This window comes from Podarcis gaigeae (genome assembly GCF_964106915.1).
Source record: "Podarcis gaigeae genome assembly, chromosome: 5".
Taxonomy (NCBI): domain Eukaryota; kingdom Metazoa; phylum Chordata; class Lepidosauria; order Squamata; family Lacertidae; genus Podarcis; species Podarcis gaigeae.
Window position 1 is genome coordinate 95,521,615 of NC_139681.1, and position 19,928 is coordinate 95,541,542.

Genomic DNA, 19,928 nt, shown 5'->3' on the forward strand with positions numbered 1-19,928 from the left:
TTTCAGGAGTCGAACAGACTACCGGAACAGATTAAGTTCAAGAACCAAGGAACCACTGTAATTAAGTTCTTCAGTAAATGGGGGGGGGGGACAGCAGAGGCTGATGCATGTAAGTCCAAGTGCTATAGCATACAACTAGATAAGAGTTCTGTGCTGAGGAAAGTTCTTAATTCAAGTTGTCGCTGTTATTTATTACAATCTTTTACCTGCCATTCACCCTGAGTTCCAAGGTTGGGTTACAACAATTAAAACTCAATATTAAGGTTAAAATGCAATATTACACAATGATGATAATGATGATGATGATTTATACCCCACCCATCTGGCTGGGTTTCCCCAGAAAAACAACTTTACGTTATAAAAATAAGGTGGGTTCTAAAAATATATGCATCTCACGTGTCAAAAACCAGGGTAAAGAGGTGGGAGGGAGTTCTACAACTTAGTGGCCACTACAAATAATGCCTTTCCTGGGCTGCCACCACCCCAAGCTTCTGAGGGCAGTGGAACAACCCATTTTTGTGGTTAGTAAACCCAGTTTTGTACTTTGTATACACCAGGTAGCAGCTTGCCTTCTTCAATATTCATCGAGTAAATTATTTGCTCCTTCTTGCTACTCCTGCTATTTTCAAAAGGACTATTTCCAGAAGGAAATGGAAAATTGTGAAGAAGATTTTATGTGTAGGCTAGTACAGGACACCTGTGGTGACCTCATTACGGCCAGCTTGATCAGTTTTTTAGTTTCTTATCTGATCCATAGGAGCAGGTCAGGTCATCCGTAACATCAACAGCTTTTCCATCAACAGGAAATGAACAAGTTTAAAACCACAGTGGCTATGAGTTGTTTAGGGACATAAATGATTAGAACTGGAGATGTAGCTCTAATTGCACATCAGGCTGCTAGGTGGCCTCCATAGAGATGAGTTCTGGAGATCTTCTAGAGAAGAACACCTGCTTACTCAGGGGGTGGTTAGCAGAGACAAAAGCAGAGTTAAGTTTCAGGAATGGTGTTGCCCTGATGTGGGCAAAAAGAAAACCCCTCTGGGTCTGTTTGCAGCTACAAGCAAGGGAAGGGGAATTCCCTAGTGGGCAGTGATATAAGCTAAAGGAAAATAGTTGCATTTTGCAAACAGTTTGGCAAGCGGGGGGGGGCAAAGGTACCAATGGGTGCAACCAACTTGGGATCCAACATGACAGCCAATAGGAAAGCAGGAGATTGGCTGCTGCACCTATGAGAGAAGCAAGAGATCCTCTTGGAGTGTCTAATACTGGGAACCTATCCACCGTTGGCTCAGGTTGTACATACATGAAAATAAACCATCTATCATAAAGACACCACAGTTTCTATTGTGCCTTGTTGTCCCAAAAGGGAACACAGACTCTGATAAGTGTGCCTGCAACCCTTGGAATCTTGTAGCGCTCACAGAAATTCGGGTGGCATGTAACAGTCCATCCTTTTTCAAATAATACACTCACAGAACATAGATGTGACCAAATAGTTTATTCAGCTAACCCCTTGCCGTCTCTGAAACACACAGGAGAACTGCAAGAAATCGGTCCCGGATACTTGTGCACAAGCAATGAAGGAGGAACAACGAATATTTGCTAGGCTGGTGGTAACTCATTTATCAACCAGTGGCATCACAGATTGGAGAATCTCAACTGAGCAAACCAAGAAAAAATGTGAGGATGGAGGGTAATGATTAAAGAAGGAGATTGCAGTAGTTGATCAGCCCCCCTAATTGTTTATGTGGCTGCAGCGGGGAACAGCACAGAGTTTGTAGGGGCGAGGACGGACCGTCAGCCCTATTATAGGCTTCCTATGGACTCCTCTCACTCCTTTTGGCAGCTGGAACCTGAATGCTCTCAGCAGGGTGGTGAAAAAGATGAAGAGCTCAATCTTTGCCAGTTGCTCCCCTGGACACACCCGAGCACCTGCAGGAAAATGAAAAAAGAGGAAAGCAGGAACTGAATTATCTGCTATTCCACCTATACTCCAGAGTATTTACCTGGGGCACCAATTTGCTTTGACTCTGAGAAAAGAATCTGGGTCTCTGGGCCAAGGCCTCATTCCACCTATGAAAGCGTCCTGCAGCAACTCCTCTTTCTACGATTCCCGAGTCCCCCATGCCTCCCTTTCAACTTTGGGGTGTGGGGATGTCACTGAGAAAGTGGGCTTTATTTCAGGGGCTGCCAAGACATGGCACAGCATGAGATCAGGACTGGTTACTTATTTTATTTCAGTAATGTGTTTATTAAAATCTCCCTTTTAAGTATTGTTATGGGTTTGCGGGAGGCCAGATCTCCCCTAATTCTTGAGTCTAGTAAAAGTTGCTTTTGTTGCTTCCTCAAACTAAAGACCTCTAAGCAGCTTACAAAAGACAATCTAAAGTGTTCATTAAAAATAACAGTAAAAGCAAACACGGAAAACAAGGTTCATAATGAAGGTAATATAAAGAATCAAACCAGTAATTTTAAAAGAATTGTACGTACTAAAATTACATGTTAAAACTGTATGCTAAAAGCTTTATCATTAGCTAGTAAGTACTAATAGTAGTATTTAATACTTACCATTGTTTTTACGAATGATACTAGTTATTACTAATAATAATACTTATTATAACTATTTTTATTGGGTTGTATCCAATGCTAGTCCTTAGTGTGCTTCTGTTCTGCCATGATGCACCAATGAAAATGGTGGGAGAGAACTGTATGTTGGAATAGCACCCCAAAATTTGCGGATCTATTTTCCGTGCTAACAGATCTGAGAACAGGTTGCTTTCTGGAAACAAATTGAAAGAAGCGCTAAACTTCCACTAGATTCCGCTACATCTCCAGAAGTGGCATTAATGTTGTGTGGAAGATCACACAGAATGTGAAAATCATCTGGTAAGAAAACATCAAGAAAATGGAATAAAGTGCTGTCTGAATGCGACAGTTGGGGCTGCTTGCACATAGAATCATAGAATCATAGAGTTGGAAGAGACCACAAGGGCCATCGAGTCCAACCCCCTGCCAAGCAGGAAACATACCTGCACCAAATGGCAGAAATGCTTCTCTGTCCACAAACTGCCCGTCCTCATCCAAAAAATGGTTTGGGTTGAACTTTTCAGGTGTTGCCCATTCCTTAGGATCAAGAAGAACAGAGCGGAGATCCGGAGCAATCACAGCCCCCTGCAGGGAAGGAAGACTTGTCTCAGGATGCATCTAAACACAACATTGCACTTTTGCCCTTCGGTTCCCTCATTTTCCACCCACATCGCTCAGTGAGGTCCACCTCTGAGGGCCTTCTGGCAGTTCCCTCCTGCAAGAAGTGAGGTTACAGGGAACCAGGCAAAGGGCATTTTTGGTGGCGGCGCCCGCCTTGTAGAACGTCCTCCCATCAGATGTCAAGGAAATAAACAACTATCTGACTTTTAGAAGACATCTGAAGGCAACCTTGTTTAGGGAAGTTTTTAATGTTAGATGTTTTATTCTGTAAAGAAGTTTTATTCTGTTTTAATCTTTACATACAAGCTTCATTCTTCTGGAACTGAAGAATTGCATTTTCTTTCTTTAATAAATGATGAATTTTCAGATTTGCATTTCATGAATTTAAAAGTCTTGAGTGCTGATGGAAGGAGGCAAATTGTGAAGAAGCTCCGCAGAAGCGATCCTGTGCATTTCTGGGGCACTCCCACCAATGTGCAGATGCTGTCTCCCCTGTCATCTCATCCCTCTTCCTCCCAGGAAGCAGGAGCAACTCTGCTGCTGGGAGGCTAAGTGTGCAGCTGCACCTCTGCTCACCAACCGCTCCTGCTGCGGATTACAACTTCCAACAGCCCCTGCCAACATAGATCAATGATGGGGGTCACGGATAATGTGAGTTGTGGTCCACCACATCTGAAGGATACAGCACAAGATGTCCCTGCATGAACTCCCCTCCTTTTTTTGGAAATGGAAGAAGCTATAGTTACTTTCTTCAGAATTTGCACTGAAAGGGAACCTGCCTTCCCCCTGGGCTATAGAAATGCAGCTGTTACAATTGTCTGTACCTTTGGAATGTGAAAACCGTGCAAGTTCACGTCCTTTACTGTTTGCCTTGGAACCCCAAATAACAAAATATATCTTGAACGCTGGATCTCGTGAATCACAGCATTGGTGTAGGGCAGCTTCTTCCGATCTTGATAGCGGATTGAGTGAGACGAACCAAAAACATCTTCCATCTCCTGGTAGACTTTCTCTGAGGAAAATGGTGGAGAATTAAGCTTTGTTTCGGATGAAGCATCTCAAGTTAAACAACCGAGCAATCATTAAGGGGTATTAGTTCCACAGGAAAGTATTCCACCTAGACCTGCTGGGGCAGAAAACCTGAATAATCATTTTCAGAAGAGTAGCCTCTTGCAGCAAAATCTGCCGGGATCTTCCAGAGATCTGGAGCATGGTGCTGTCAGTATGCTGGTGACACACTGCTCTGTATCTCCATTCCATCTGAATCAAGAGAGGCTTTGAAGGTGTTTGCCCGGAAGTAGTAATGGGCTGGATGGGGGCCAATCTGAGAGGAATTCAGGTCCAGGATCAAGAGGTCAAAATGGCCTCCTGCTGCCATTGCACAGTTCCCTCTCACCTTGAATATCTGGATGTGTCACCATGAGGAGCAGCGCCCATTGCAGAGAGGTAGCAGTTGTCTCTGTTCCAGCAATAAAGAGGTCAAAAATACACTGAGCCAGGTTGTCCTCATTGTAGGTAGAGTAGGGGTCATCTTTGTTCTGTTGTATGCAATAGCAGAGGTTAGATTCAGTTCACAGTGACTCACGGCCCCAGTCAGCTAAACTAAGACCAGCAGATCTTATGCCAGTATAAGCCCTGGAAAATGGGCCTTCCATATAATATACAAGTATTAATAAAAATCGCAGGCAGCGAAGTGCCTCTTTAAATGAGGGGGTACCTTTCCTGAGATCATGCCTGCTGCGACACAGATGTGCTAAATCAGAAGAGTATACTATTGTTTTTTGCATTTACATACGTAAATTTTATTGATTAATCAACATAAGTGCATACAGTTAATCAACTAAGACTTACCTCTATCAGTTTCCAGATGACCTGCTCCTTGAGCATTCATCCTGATTTGTGTGTGAGGAGGTTAGATGCTGTTGCATCGAAGCAATTGTTACCCCGCACTTCCAAATGCAATTCCCTGTCACTTTCTGTATCTTGGGGGGGGAGGAGTAGATCATTGTTCAAAACCTCCAACAATCCTCTATAATCGTGCACCCTAAATTTGCTTGTTTGCGATTGAATCCCATCCCAAAAAAAAACAACAATGACAGTCTGGAAGGAAAACCCCATTCTTATTGTGAGAATCTTGTCCAACCCCCTGCTATGCAGGATTCTCAACAAGATCATGCATGGCAGGTGGCCTTTCAGCCTCTGCACATAGGTAAGCTATGGCACTCCCTCCCATGAGAGAGAGCAATTGCTACTAACCTAGATGGCTTTAAAAGAGCACTATGAACAGCTGCTAAGGGACGCGGGTGGCGCTGTGGGTTAAACCACAGAGCCTAGGACTTGCTGATCAGAAGGTCAGCGGTTCGAATCCCCGCGATGGGGTGAGCTCCCGTTGCTCGGTCCCTGCTCCTGCCATCTAGCAGTTCAAAAGCACGTCAAAGTGCAAGTAGATAAATAGGTACCGCTCCAGAAAGCAGGATGTTGGACTAGAGAAGCCATTGGCCTGATCCAGCAGCTCTTATTATGTTCCTATACCAGGCTTCCTCAACCTCGGCCCTCCAGGTGTTTTTGGCCTACAACTCCCATGATCCCTAGCTAGCAGGAATTGTAGGTCAGGGATGATGATGATGATGATGATGATGATGATTTATACCCCGCCCTCCCCAGCCAGAGCCGAGCTCAGGGCGGATAACACCAGTAGAATTACAGTAAAATCATAATAGGGGGGAGGGAAACAATTTAAAATACAGGTTAAAATGCAATTTAAAATGCAGCCTCATTTTAAAAGGATCCCATAGCTCAAAACTGTAAGGGGAGGGAAACATAAGGCTCAGACTGAGTCCAAACCAAAGGCCAGGCGGAACAGCTCTGTCTTGCAGTTCCTGCGGAAAGATGTCAAGTCCCGCAGGGCCCTGGTCTCTTGTGACAGAGCCTTCCACCAAGTCAGGGCCAGTACTGAAAGGGTTGGTGCCTCCGGTAATGGCGGAATTCCTCTGATCGGGACAAATTTGCCCCATGGAAATCTGGGTCTGGCCGCCACGGCGAAGGTGGAGACCCGCAAAAATCACAGGCGAGAGAAGCCTGTGAGCGTGGGATTTGGCGGGCACCCTTTGCGCCTCCCCTACTCGCGGGGAAACCCGGTTTCGGGGGTCCGGAGCGACGTGGGGTGAGCGGTGCAGTGCTTTGAATCATCTGCTTCTTCCACAGAGCGAAGCCGCATAGCTGTTGCCAGAGAGCGCCGACTTTTTCCTGTGGACAATTCGACTTCAAAGTAATTACCCGTGAGTAGAGCTGAAGTGGGAGAACTGGATTCTTAAACGTTTAATTTGGTATCGTAATGGGGAGGTTCAACACAGGAAGTCCGCCTTCCCCTTTTGTAAATAGACTGAAGCAATGAGGCTGCAAGCTGAAGTCTTGGAAAGCCTATTGTAAAAGACTAAATTTCCATCGGTAAAGAACATTAAATCCCCCCTTGGAGGCAGGAGAAGAGGGGGGGGGGAATTGTGGACTGAGTATGCCTGCAGGAGAGAGCGGAGACAGCTAAAATACTGCCGCTCGGACCCTGGAAACGGGCTGCTGGCAGGACTGACGTCTTCTGGAATGTGCATTGACAGTGCTTAGAACGTTCATTGACAGCTAGTAAAATAAGAGAAATACATTGTTTCTACTGTCTCCAGCTGTTTTTAAAAAGGAGTAAAAGTAACTGAAAAAGTAACTGAAAACTGAAACTAACTTTGGACTGTTTGAACTGTGTTTAAAAGAGGACATTACTGACTAATACAGTAATCGAAGCTGTTTCCCCCTTATGGAAGCCTTTGAAACTGGTTGCTTTACAAGAGCTGGGCTAGGGGAATTTCCAGCTCCAAGATAAAAAAACTGTGAGACTCTGGGACTGACCTTGAATCTTTTAAGTGTTATGGCAAATGGAAAGGAAAAAACAGACCAGTCAACTGCTGAAAAAACATTAAGGTCTGGGAGGACTTGGCAGCAACCCAGGAGAGGCTCAACATCAGCCCTCCCTGCCTCTTCTGCTGCTGCTTCTGCACCAGTACATTCAAAACCAAGAGGAATGTCAACAGAAGAGGCCTTAGCAGTTGCATTAAATAAGATAAATGATTCACTGGAACAGCTTAACAAGAAAGCAGATGCGACAAATGCAAAAGTGGATGCTGCAACTACTAAAATTGATTTAAATACAGGAAGTATAAATAATCTGGGACAAAAGGTGAAAACTAATACAGAAACCATCCAGAAATTGATACAGAAATCTATTTTGATACGGCAGACTGCGGAGGAAGCTAGGGAGAAAGCCGTTGCTGCTGAATGTAAAGTATGGAGAGAGAGAGTCGCAACCCTACAGAGGCAACTTGATGATCACAAGCTGACGCTTGCTATGCCCAAGAGACTGGAAAAAGTTTAAAGACTATTTACAGAAATACTGTAAAATTAATGAATGTTAGAAAAATGTTGGGATGAAGTTATATGGCTTTAGTAGAACTGTTATAAGGAATTAAGTATAAATAGATTATTAGACCATTAAAGGAAAAAATAAGGTTAGAATATGTTAAGATAATTATAGGATAGAAAACAGAGGAAGATGGAAAGGAATTGCTGAAACAATTAACAGAAGTGGAATACAAAAAGGGAGGTGTGAGGAGGTCGCTGAAATAACTGAATGAAAGAAAAGATATTGAAATTGTTTGATGTGTTTTAAAATGTTTTTGTTTTGTGTTGTTAGTTCAATGTGTTAGTGTTATGTAGTGTTTTTGTATTGTATTGTATGGTTCATTTTTTTTTTGTAGTGTTTGGTTTGGTGGAAAAGTAATAAAGATTATTTTTTTAAAAAAAACACCAGTAGAATTACAGTAAAATCATAAGGGGGGGGCAATTTAAAATACAGGTTAAAATGCAATTTAAAATGCAGCCTTATTTTAAAAGGATCCCATAGATCAAAACCGTAAGAGGAGGGAAACATAAGGCTCAGACTGAGTCCAAACCAAAGGCCAGGCGGAACAGCCCTGTCTTGCAGGCCCTGCGGAAAGATGTCAAGTCCCGCAGGGCCCTAGTCTCTTGTGACAGAGCATTCCACCAAGTCAGGGCCAGTACTGAAAGGCCCTGGCCCTAGTTGAGACCAAGCTAACAACCTTGCGACTTGGGACCTCCAAAATGTTCTCATTTGTGGACCTTAAGGTCCCCCACAGGGCACACCAGGAGAGGTGGTCCCATAGGTACGTGGGTCCTCGGCCGCTTAGGGCTTTAAAGGTCAAAACCAGCTCCTTAAACCTGACCCTGTACTCCACCGGGAGTCAGTGCAGTTGGTAAAGCACTGGGTGAATGTGACCCCGCGGCAAGGACCCCGTAAGGAGCCTCCCCGCAGCATTCTGCTCCCGTTAGAGTTTCAGGGTCAGCTTCAGGGGAACCCTGTGTAGAGCGAGTTACAATAATCAAGCCTGTAGGTGACCATCACATGGATCACTGTGGCCAGATCAGGACGAGAAAGGTAAGGTAAGGTAAGGATGATGGGAATTGTAGTCTCAAAACATCTGGAGGTCCGAGGCTGAGGAAGCCTGTCCTAGACTGTCAAGGATATGAAAAGATCTACTTTCCCCAACCATTTCACTGCACGGCGGCTGACTAATAAGGGCAGGAGGGATTCCCAGCGGTCCCGCAGATGTTATTGTTTGATCATAACAGAGAATGCAACGATTCATTGAAGAAGAAGCATTCGCCCACAAAGCAGTTCCTTACCCTCTCCATCTGAGATAGATAGAAATCAATGAAGTCTATTGGCTCATGCACAGTCTGGTCTTCCTTGTGCTTCGCTATCTCGTTCTTCGCAAATGAAAAGACCACCTCCATGGAGGACAATGCGGTTTTGTGAGGCCCCGGGAGAAAATTCATGACAGACGGGAGAATTTCATAGAGCTACAAGGAAAGAAAAGGCAAATCCTATCAGCAACACAACCCACAAGTCAACTCCAACCTCATGCTTTGGCTTGTTCTTGAGGGCTAGAAATTTCACCCTGAGTGTCTGAAAGGTGAGATGGAGGAGAAATTCAGTATTGTTCACATTTATAAGTGAACTTTCTGGCCTGAACTTTCTGGAACAATACAGGAACAGGAACAGAGCCACACTTTGAAATCTGCACTCCTCTGATCTTTATAGTGCAGCTCTCCAGGCAAGCAATGTGTAAAAATGCATATGCTAGGGTAAAAGGCACATAAGAAGTGTATATATTAGTGAAAACAGTGTAAAATTTGCTTTGCAAAGATGTATTGGAGCATAAAGAAGAGCCTGCTGTATCTGGGATGGTTCATGTGGTACAGCATGACATGCTTAATCTCAGGGTCATGGGATTCAAGCCCCACATTGGGCAAAAGATTCCTGCATTTCAGGGGGTTGAACTAGATGATCCCCATGATCCCTTCCAGCTCTACAGTTCTATGATTCCATGATCAGGTCGCATCTAGTCCAGCATCCTGTTCTCACAGTGGCCAACTAATTTGAGCACAAGAGCTCCTGTGGTTTCTAGCAACTGGTCTTCAGAAGTATTTGATGCCTCTGACCATGTCTGTGTGGTGAGGCTTCCTTATCAATATGTGCCGCTTCCTTCCAAAATGTCCCTTCATTGAATCTATTTTATTATGGCATTTGCAAGAGTGTACTGAACCTTTATTTGTTTTATTCTGACTGCAATAATGTGCTCCACACAGTTTTCGTTCTTTGCTCCCATTTTGTTTTTCTTGTTTGCAGGTTGCTGCTTTTGAAAACTCAATAAACATATCTTTTTGAGAGAGAGAGAGAGAGAGAATACCACGGGTAGGCAAACTAAGGTCAGGGGGCCGGATCCAGCCCAATTGCCTTCTAAATCCGGCACACGGACGATCCAGGAATCAACGTGTTTATACATGAGTAGAATGTGTGCTTTTATTTAAAATGTATCTCTGGGTTATTTGTGGGGCCTGCCTGGTGTTTTTACATGAGGAGAATGTGTCATTTTATTTAAAATGCATCTCTGGGTTATTTGTGGTGCATAGGAATTCATTCATTTTCCCCAAAAAATATAGTCCGGCCTGCCACAAGGTCTGACGGACAGTGGACTGGCCCCCTGCTGAAAAGGTTTGCTGACCCCTGGTGTATACTGACATATCCCTTGCAGCAGGGGTAACCCGTGTGGTGTTCCCAGATGATTTAGACTACAGCTCCCATCATTCCTGATCATTGGCCATGCTGCCTGGGGCCGATGGGAGTGGTAGTCCACAGCATCTGGAGTTGACATTGCTGGCTATCCCAGTTTGAACTGATGTCTGCTGTAGGCAACCGCAGTTCACGGGCCTCCCATCTCATGCTCACCTCCACTCACCCACCACCAAGCCTAAGCTTCAACCTACTCACACCATGAAAGAAGCTGCCTCCGAACTGTAAGCTAATCCGAATGGCTTCCATCAACCTCAGGAATTCTTTATCTTCAACAGAAAATCGGTATCCAAAGGACACGGCACATATCACGTTGCAGACTGAATTGATGATGTGTAAGGATGGGTCAAATGGCTGCCCTGCAGATGAAATCCTAATGAGATCCAATGCTATATATACACACACACACACACACACACACACACACACACATATATATATACACACACATACACAAACACACTTATTATTCTTTTGCTATACAAAAGGAGAAATTGTGACTGGTTAACAGCTTTTCAAAATCAGTCTTTCTTGCTCCTTATCTCCTTTGTTATTCCAATATATGTTCTTGTTTGTTTGTTTGTTTGTTTGTTTGTTTGTTTGTTTCCAAATTGGAATCAATTAGGCATCCATTTTACAGAAGAATGGGACAGAAGAATGAGGTTGCAGCAGCAGGGAGAATCTGCAGAATCTGGGGATGAGAGCACCAAGCTCAAGTACAAGCGTCCTTCTGCTCATACAAGTCACTCCTGGATCCACTCCTGGGGCCATAAAGATTCCATTTCCAGCCGAAAGTTCAAACTAAACTCTAATTAGTTGCTGTCAACTGCAAATTATTGCCAGAGCCTGAGAATATACTGTATAGTGACCCAAGCCCAACCCTGTTCATTAATTAAAACTTCCTTTCATTATAAACTAAATTAACACTCAATTAAACATTTTGAATTTACTGTGCTAATTGCAGCCTTCCCTGGCCATTGTCATTATTAACCATTAAGAAAGTTCCTTAGATTAAAAAACAGTTTAACACACTTTGCCTACTTAATAAAATCAGGGTGAGACAATTGGACAATTCACAGACAATGTAATGGTCTCAAACAACAGCAAGTCCTGTCACCTCGACAATCCATCATCTTCCATCAATTATTATTTATTTATTACACCAGCAGGATGCAAACTAGGCACTGACTCTTTGCACTGCGGCTGCTAAATATTTGTATTCCCAAGCAATCCCTACCCAGTTTACAGGATGTCAATGGACTCTTCTCTCTCAGGTTCCAAAACTGAACCACTCTTCTGCTGTGAGTCCCAGGAAGTTGCCCCAACCCGCAGATTGCCTCAGGCAGGGGTGGATAACAAACCAACCTGAGTTAGCCTCATTTTCTTCTATCACATACCCTTTGCACGTGCAAAGATCTCCACAAGCTCAATGGCCTCCTCTTCTATTTGGTGCTCCATGCCTTTCTTCCCCAGCCCCAGCTTGCGCATAGTAACCACGCTGAACCGTCTCTGCTGCTTCCAGGTGTGACCATTTGAAAGTACAATACCTAAAACCATCACAGACCAGTGAGAAACTATTGCTTACAAAATTCATATAAAAGCTATTACATCAGCAGCCTAGAAAACACCAGTGCAGTCCATGCCTAGGCATTAAAGAACCTAAGAACAGGAAGACTGGTGCAGAATCAATTTTTTCGTTCTGGAGTGTTATATCTCTGATGTGGGACACCAGTAACTTTCAGAAAATGCATATGAGAAACAAGACTGTCATCATCACTCCCTCTATTACCAAACTCAAGCGCTGAGTGCCAACAGGATTGGAGCCAAAATGAGGCCAACAGCAGGGAGGTATCAGCATGCCCAGTGGGGTCCTAAGGTTTGCAGAATACCTGGGGCCATCAAGAATCAGAGAAAATTAGTGCATGCGAAAACTACTGTTAAAAGAATTCTTTACATTAGTTTTACTGGTTACAATGCAAGTACTTCTACCTTCTTCTTTTTTTACACTGCACCACCAGTTCCATTATGGAATTGCGGCTCTTTAATCGATATGGACAGACTGGGAGTGAGTCACTACCCCAACACTTTGCAGGTACAAACAACACTGAAAGAAGAGCTTCTTTGTGGCTACTCCAAAAGCATCAAGAGTGCAAACCATCATTGAATGCACAAAGCAAGGCTGTTTAGAGGGGCCCATGCTGCTCCCTTTCCCATCAGTGCATGTCCTGTTACTTCCTGCTGAAATCCTGTAACTTTCCATTCCGCAAATGTTCCGGGCGGAGGGTTGTCCATCTTTCATTGGATTATGCAATAACACTGAGAAAGCAGAACAACTAATAAAGCGGTGTGGATTGTCCAGTATAAATCCACCACTATTCTTGCATCAATGACATATTGCAGAAGAAGACACCCATGGGGAAAAGGTACGTCCCATATGGAAGGGTCCTTTGTTGCCTTCACTGAAGAAAAGGCTAGTGAAACCTCCTACTCAAACCAAGATCTTACCCCTATTTTTCGCTGCACTTTTAAGGAACGGAGTTTCTGGGCGGTCAGCAAAATCATCCGAATGGTCGATTAGGCTTTCCTTGACTGCTTTGTAGCCGGACAGTATGACTGCAGGTATAGACCCAATCCATACAGTGCAAATGTTCCCATATTGCTTTGCCAACTGCCATTCAGATAAAAAAGGAGAGAAGAGATGAGTTATATTCAGGATATTTTGGAAGCTTCAAGTACTGGCTCATAGGGGCCCTGTGCATTTTGATTTGAATCATCCCTCAGGAAATGTTGGAGCCGTAAGGTGTGTGAGAGAGATGAATGCTGCAGGCCAGGGAAGTCTTAGAACTTATAATGTAAGGCCACCCAGCTGGATGTTACTGGGAATGGACAGAACATGATCTACTATGCTGGCTGCAGGTTGTGTTTCTTTCGAATCTTTTGTGGTTTCAGTTTTGCAGTGTAAGCCGTCTGGGCTGGGCAAGTGTCACTCACAATTCAGGGCTCTAGCCAGTCAGCCAGGACCACTATTAGGGTGCTTCAAGTAATGGCTCGTAGGGGCATTTTGATTTGAATCATCCCTCAGGAAACATTGGAGCCGTAAGGTGTGTGAGAGAGATGAATGCTGCAGCCCAGGGAATGTGGGAGTCATAAAGCCATGGCAGAGGCTTGTACAGTGGTGCCCCGCAAGACGAACGCCTCGCAAGACGAAAAACCCGCTAGACGAAAGGGTTTTCCGTTTTGGAGGCACTTCGCAAAACGAATTTCCCTATGGGCTTGCTTCGCAAGAAGAAAGCCCATAGGGAAATCTCCAGGGACCTCTTTTAAATGCTAGCGGTGGGAAGCAAAGCCTCCCCCCCCCCGGCCTTCAGAAGAGGTCCAGGAAGGCCGGCGGGGGCCGAAAGGCTTTGCTCCCCACCGCCAGCATTTTAAAAGCAGTCCAGGATAGCAGGGAAGCGCTTCCCGCTATCCCGGATGGCTTTTGAAGGCAGGCAGGGGGGAGCAAAGACTTTTGCCCCCCGCCCGCCTTCAGAAGAGGTCCTGGACCCGCCAGCATTTTAAAATCGCCCCGGGACAGCGGAGAAGTCTCCGCTGTCCCGGGGGCTTTTAAAATGCTGGGGGACGGCAGCGAAGGGTTCGCTGCCGCCCCCCAGCATTTTAAGATTGCCCCGGGACAGCGGAGAAGGCAGGCGGGGGGGGAGCAAAGACTTTGGCCCCCCGCCGGCCTTCAGAAGAGGTCAGGGGACAGACTGTCCCCGGACCTGGTCTGAAGGCGGTTTCCATAGGAACGCATTGATTGATTTTCAATGCATTCCTATGGGAAACCGTGCTTCGCAAGACGAAAATTAATTTCGTCTTGCAAGGCATCACTGTAAGTGCCGCCTGGTGCCTCGCTGACCTCGGTGACCGGCATGTCTGTGCCTTGCAGTGTATTGAGTGTATTGACCTTATATGGAGTTGTGTTCCCTCTGGGCAGTAATTACCTTATATGGTAATGGGTGTTGTAAAGCCATGATCGGGCGATGTAACGTGAGACATTGGCAGACGGCCATGCAGGTGGTTAGACAAAGGATAATAAAATTACCGGAGAGGAGAGAAGTTCAAATGAAAATACTGAAAATACTGAAAATACTGCTGTCTCTCTGTTTCTTTTTTCTATGCTGTGCACAACTTTTTGATGGCTGGTTTCCGTCAAGGGAAGTCTTAGAACTTATAATGTAAGGCCACCCAGCTGGATGTTACTGGGAATGGACAGAACAGGATCTACTATGCCGGCTGCAGGTTGTGTTTCTTTCGAATCTTTTGTGGTTTCAGTTTTGCAGTGTAAGCCGTCTGGGCTGGGCAAGTGTCACTCGCAATTCAGGGCTCTAGCCAGTCAGCCAGGACCACTATCAGGGTGCTTCATAACATTCCACCTCCTAACTGGTTGTCCACCTCCTCCCACCAGCAGGCTGTGTCCCAAAAAAACTTCGCAGCCCTCAATGTGACATTTTGGGGTGTGTCCTCCACACAGCCTAATGCATTTTCTAAAGGGTTTTTTGTGCACTTCTGCAAACCCTTGGATTTTCTTGAGCCGCAGAACCACTGTCCGGTTCATGGGTGGTGCCATTTTTGGATATATAAGAAACCATACTTGGGGGGGTGCTGCAGTGTTAGCTGAAACTTTTGAAATACTACTACTACTACTACTACTACTACTACTACTAATAATAATAATAATAATAATAATAATTTATTATTTATTATTTATACCCTGCCCATCTGGCTGAGTTTCCCCAGCCACTCTGGGCAGCTTCCAACCGAATATTAAAAACAATACAGCATCAGGACTTCCGGTTTAGCGCCATCGATTAATGGTGGATTCCCTCCGAGCTCCGGAGGGAATCGGCTCTGCAGGATCGGGTCTTGCCACTGCGGCGACGCGGGGACCCTTAAAAATCACAGGCGCGGAAGCCTGTGAGCGTGGTGACTCAGCGGGCACCATTTGCGCGCCCCCCCAATCTGCGAAGGAGCCTTTTTTTAAAGGCTTCGGAACGGGGACGGGGTGCGGCGCGGTGCTGAGAGTACTGCTTCTTCTGCGGAGTGAAGCCGCAAGCCATTGTCGGAGAGCGCTGACTTTTTCCTTTGAACAATTGGACCCTAAAGCAACAACCCGTGAGTAGTATGGAAATTGGAACTTTAAAGGAAAAATTTGCTGAATTAGGAACGAGAGATGAAGGGTTAAAAAGGAAGTACGCCCCCCCCCTTGTAAATAACTTAAAGCAAAGGACCTGCTAGCTAAGGTCAAGAGAATTTTTTCTTTCTTTTTTGTAAAAGACTTTAACTTCACGGTTTGACATTACAAGAATTCTTACTGGAGGATAATAGATTAATTTTGGGAGCTGAAGTTTCACACACACACACACACCCCGGACCCGGGAGCGTCCCGTGAGAGAGCCTGTTGATGAAATACTGAAGAGTTTGACAGCTGTCAAGTTAGCTGTCAAGACGGAAAAAGAGAACCCTGCTTTTGTTGCTTCTGCTGGTTATATTTGTTACAATTTGTTGAAAATAAGGAAGGGCTGATACAAAATAACTTGATTTTTGGACTTGAGCTGAAAGGAATATTAGGGAACTAAAATCCCCCTAGAGGGGTTTAGTGACATTACAGGAATGGCTGGAGGAGGGAAAATCCAGGCTGAATTGGACAGAGTATTTGTTCTCTTGGGAAAGTTACAAGGCCAAATCAATGTTTTGGCTACAAATGTTACAACTCTGGACTTAACAGTAAATAACATTGTTGAATCTGATAAGGATTTGAAACAGGAAGCCTATTCAATTGGACAAATAGAGAAACTTGAGAGTTTTGAGAATATGGAGAAGAGACATATGTTGCCCCTGAAGAAAAGGAAGGAGGAGCTGTAATTTTGCAGATGTTAAAGGAGAGTTGTACTTTGAGGCCTGACATGATGGCAATAAAGGAAAATAAAAATCTGATGTGGAAAGTCTGGCCTGAATTGGAGAGTGGAGAACTGAGAGATCTCCTTATGTGGAGATCTGAAGACCGAAGGATTATAAATTTGATTAAGGTGGAAGTTGGAGCTCTGGGGACATTTGGACTTGAAAGGAGTATGAAACAAGATTTGGAGTACCCCATAGGCTTTATTTTTAAATATGGAGGTCTGGCTGGAAGAAACATGGATCCTGTTGGGCCAGAGCTTCTTCGAGATTTGGGGTTTAACATTAAGGACAATCAAAAAGACCGGCAGAGAGGAATTGAGAGAGAATTAAGAGCCTCGGATATGATATCTCCAGGCTAAACAGTATATTGAGACTGATGGACATTTGTTGGGGACTGAAACCGGGAAAAGAGTGGGTGGAACCTGGGAATCCAAAGGGTATATAATTATAATTTGTTCTGTTTTTATTTGGTTCTGCTATTTGTATGGAAATTGGGAAAGTTGTGGAAGGGAAATTTTGGTCGACTTTAGGAAAAATATTTAAGAATGAATAATGAGGTATAAGTATTGATGTTGAAGTTTGGATAAGTCAAAACTGGTTTTTAAAATGGTCTAAATTAAATGAAAATAAGGTTTGCAAAATAAATTGAGGAAATGGAAGAAAGAAGAAAAGTAAAATAAAAACATGTTACAATAAATTATTAAGTTAAAGTGGAGAAATAAGTTAAGGACTTGCTGAGCTGATAATTTAAATTGGAATACAAGAAGGGGAGGTGTGAGCAGGTCTGAGAAACAAGTTAAAAGAAAATAAGTAACAAATTATATGTGTTTTTAATTGTTTTTAAGTTTCGGATTTTTGTATTTTTGTTATTTTTTGTCTATTTTTGTTTTTGTGTGGTTTTTGAAAATGCTAATAAATATTCATTAAAAAATAAAAATAAAAACAATACAGCATCAGACATTAAAAACTTCCCTAAACAGGGCCACCTTCAGTTGTCTTCTGAAAAGTAAAATAGTTGTTTACTGCCTTGACATCTGGTGGGAGGGTGTTCCACAGGGTGGGTGCCACTACCGAGAAGGCCCTCTGCCTGGTTCCCTGAAACCTCACTTCTCACAGTGAGGGAACCGCCAGAAGGCCCTCAGCGCTGGACCTCAGTGTCCAGGCTGGATGATGGGGGTGGAGACGCTCCTTCAGGGATACAGGGCTGTTTAGGGCTTTAAAGGTCAGCACCAACGCTTTGAAATGCGCTCGGAAACGTACTGGGAGCCAATGAAGATCTTTCAGGACCGGTGTTATATGGCCACTGACAGTCACCAGTCTAGCTGCAGTCTCACGTAAAGCACATTGTGGTTGTCACTCCTTGAGGACAGAACACTATAGAGCTCTGCCTTGAGATAGTAGCTTTCTAAGAAGGTGACATATCAAATTAAGATGATAAAAGGTATTTCTGCAGTTAGCACATGGCCTTAAATAACTTTTTTGTACCTGCTCAGACAGGATTCCCTTCAACCACAAGAATCTCACCTACTCCCAAAGACTCAGGTCTCTCTCTCAAAGGTAAAAGGTTGATGAGCTGCTATTTGTTCCACTGAGGTCTCTTTATTTGTTTCCACATCCATCGATGGGTAGAACATCACAAACTTTTATATGAGATAATGAATATGGCCATTCACCCAGTTATTTCACAATCGGTTAATTCTTATAAAAAAAGAAAGATAATTTTCATTGGCAATGTGACCAAGCAGAAGAGAATTCTTGACTAATTGGCTGGAATTACTGGGAAAAACCCTGAAAAAGTAATTGGATTGAGAACTGCGTAACTAAATTTCTAATAGGATACACACTAACCTTTAATATTATCAGTAGTTTTGTTGGAGAGATGACCAAAAATATATTGTTTCAAGGATTTATTCTGCACATAAATTTTTAAAAGGCCCATAGATCAAGCGTTCCCAGATATAATCCATGGCCACCAAGAGTCCACAAGCTGCATTAATATGCTCCACAGCATGTCTGTGGATTTGAATATTCATTTTGATTTCTTATTGTATTTGTATTCCTTCTTTTATTTCTTACACTGTGCATTTTTTTGCATTACAATTTTAATCTTATGGGATTACATTAAAATTCAATATATAAGAAATAAAAGAAGCAATAACAACAAAAACAATTTAAACAATGCAGCACCTAACACAGCACATTGCAATTGCCACAGCAGGCAGAAAAATCTGCCAAGACGCTCAAGCCGTAGATTTCACAGGTGAATCATTATCCACAGTTCTCAAATAAAGTAAATAATTTGCAATGCCTTTTCGCTCTTCTGGTTTTTAGCTGAAGAAGTATTTTGAAAGAAGTACCTTCATTAATGTATCCAGGGAGAGCATGACCCCAAACCGCCACATGCCTCCGATGATGGGAAGTCGAAGGGGTCCAGGAGGGTACCGCTTGCGGGACCAGGGCAGTTTCATCAAGCGCAGAATCTTACGCGGAACCAGAGTAATCGGAGATTCCGATGCTCGCCCCATGGTCCGGTCTTCCTTTATTCCAGGCAGAGCCCAGTGAGAGGAATCCCCTTTTTCTGAGGGCATTTTGCGTTCATCAGAGACATTGCCACCTCTCTCATTTTCCCGGCTAGCACCTATTTATGTACTCCATTTTTTAAAGACAAAGTGGACTCATCTGACTCTCTAACTAACTAGCATTTATTATAATTATCTATTTATAGCACACCCTCATGACTGTAACTGTTATCAAGATGGCTAATTTATCCCCATTATATTATAGTCTGGGTTTCCATTGCAGTGAATCAAATGTTTCTGTCCTGTGGCAGCCTTTGGGTCTTGGTTTTGTTTTCTAGTGATTCTTGCTAGCCTCCTTTCCTCTACTGTTCTGTTACGGATTCTGTTATGTCAATAGTTATTTTTATAGTATTTGTTCATTTTATACGAATTTTGTTTTTGCGCCTCTTCTTGTAAACAGAAAACTGAGATATCAGGGTTGTATTTAACTAACTCTTAAGTGGGTTGAGCTACTTGTCCCATATCAAACTAGGTCTTGCATTTTTTGTTATTATTATTATTGTTGTTGTTTCTGCAACATTTATTAGATTAACTTCAATATAAAGAACCAAAACAATTCCTGGAATTTTTCTCCTCCTGTCTACTTCCCTGTCTCCAATAGTTCTATAGCTCAGGCAAGTTTATCCCAGCATAAACATGCTGTCACAAAGATGAGCAAATTATCCATTTCATTTTCTCATTTTTCCATTCTTCAGTTCAGTCCCCCAGATTTCTGCCTCTGTTCTTTCTTGAAAAAAATTAAATCCTCATGAAAATTCACCAGCACTTTTCTGCAAATTTCTCCCAATATACCACACCTTTGAAATTTTTGCCTAATATGCATATTTTTTGCATGCAATTTTGCACACGCTGTTAGTTAGTTAGTTACTTTGACTAACATATGCATGCTTATGCATGCTTCACCCTAGCATATGCATCTTTCGGAAACATCCTCATCCCTTATCGCAACATATATATCGTTTGACATGTATCCAGTTTTGCCATTTGTTTTTTTTAAAATAATATTTATT

The 19,928-nt window shown here is 43.4% G+C and overlaps 1 protein-coding gene across 1 annotated transcript; it reads right to left on the bottom strand.

Moving 5' to 3' along the window:
* Positions 1-1,479: 1,479 nt before the first annotated feature.
* LOC310844895 (cytochrome P450 2J2-like) lies at positions 1,480-19,026 on the bottom strand. Its single transcript, XM_083739632.1, has 9 exons — positions 18,697-19,026; positions 12,908-13,070; positions 11,800-11,949; positions 10,601-10,761; positions 8,953-9,129; positions 4,604-4,745; positions 4,032-4,219; positions 3,030-3,171; positions 1,480-1,932 (listed from the first exon to the last, which is right to left on the bottom strand). Exons 1-9 carry the CDS (start codon positions 18,925-18,927, stop codon positions 1,736-1,738), a joined length of 1,551 nt encoding a protein of 516 aa, XP_083595758.1. The 5' UTR covers positions 18,928-19,026; the 3' UTR covers positions 1,480-1,735.
* Positions 19,027-19,928: the final 902 nt, after the last annotated feature.

Excerpts from the sequence above, each read along its gene's own strand:
- LOC310844895 (XM_083739632.1), bottom strand. The coding sequence starts at position 18,927 with ATGCCCTCAGAAAAAGGGGATTCCTCTCACTGGGCTCTGCCTGGAATA. Across the intron at positions 4,746-8,952 it reads ATCTATCTCAGATGGAGAGG|AACAAAGATGACCCCTACTC; the intron begins GTAAGGAACTGC and ends TGCATACAACAG. Across the intron at positions 4,220-4,603 it reads GACACATCCAGATATTCAAG|AGAAAGTCTACCAGGAGATG; the intron begins GTGAGAGGGAAC and ends CATTTTCCTCAG.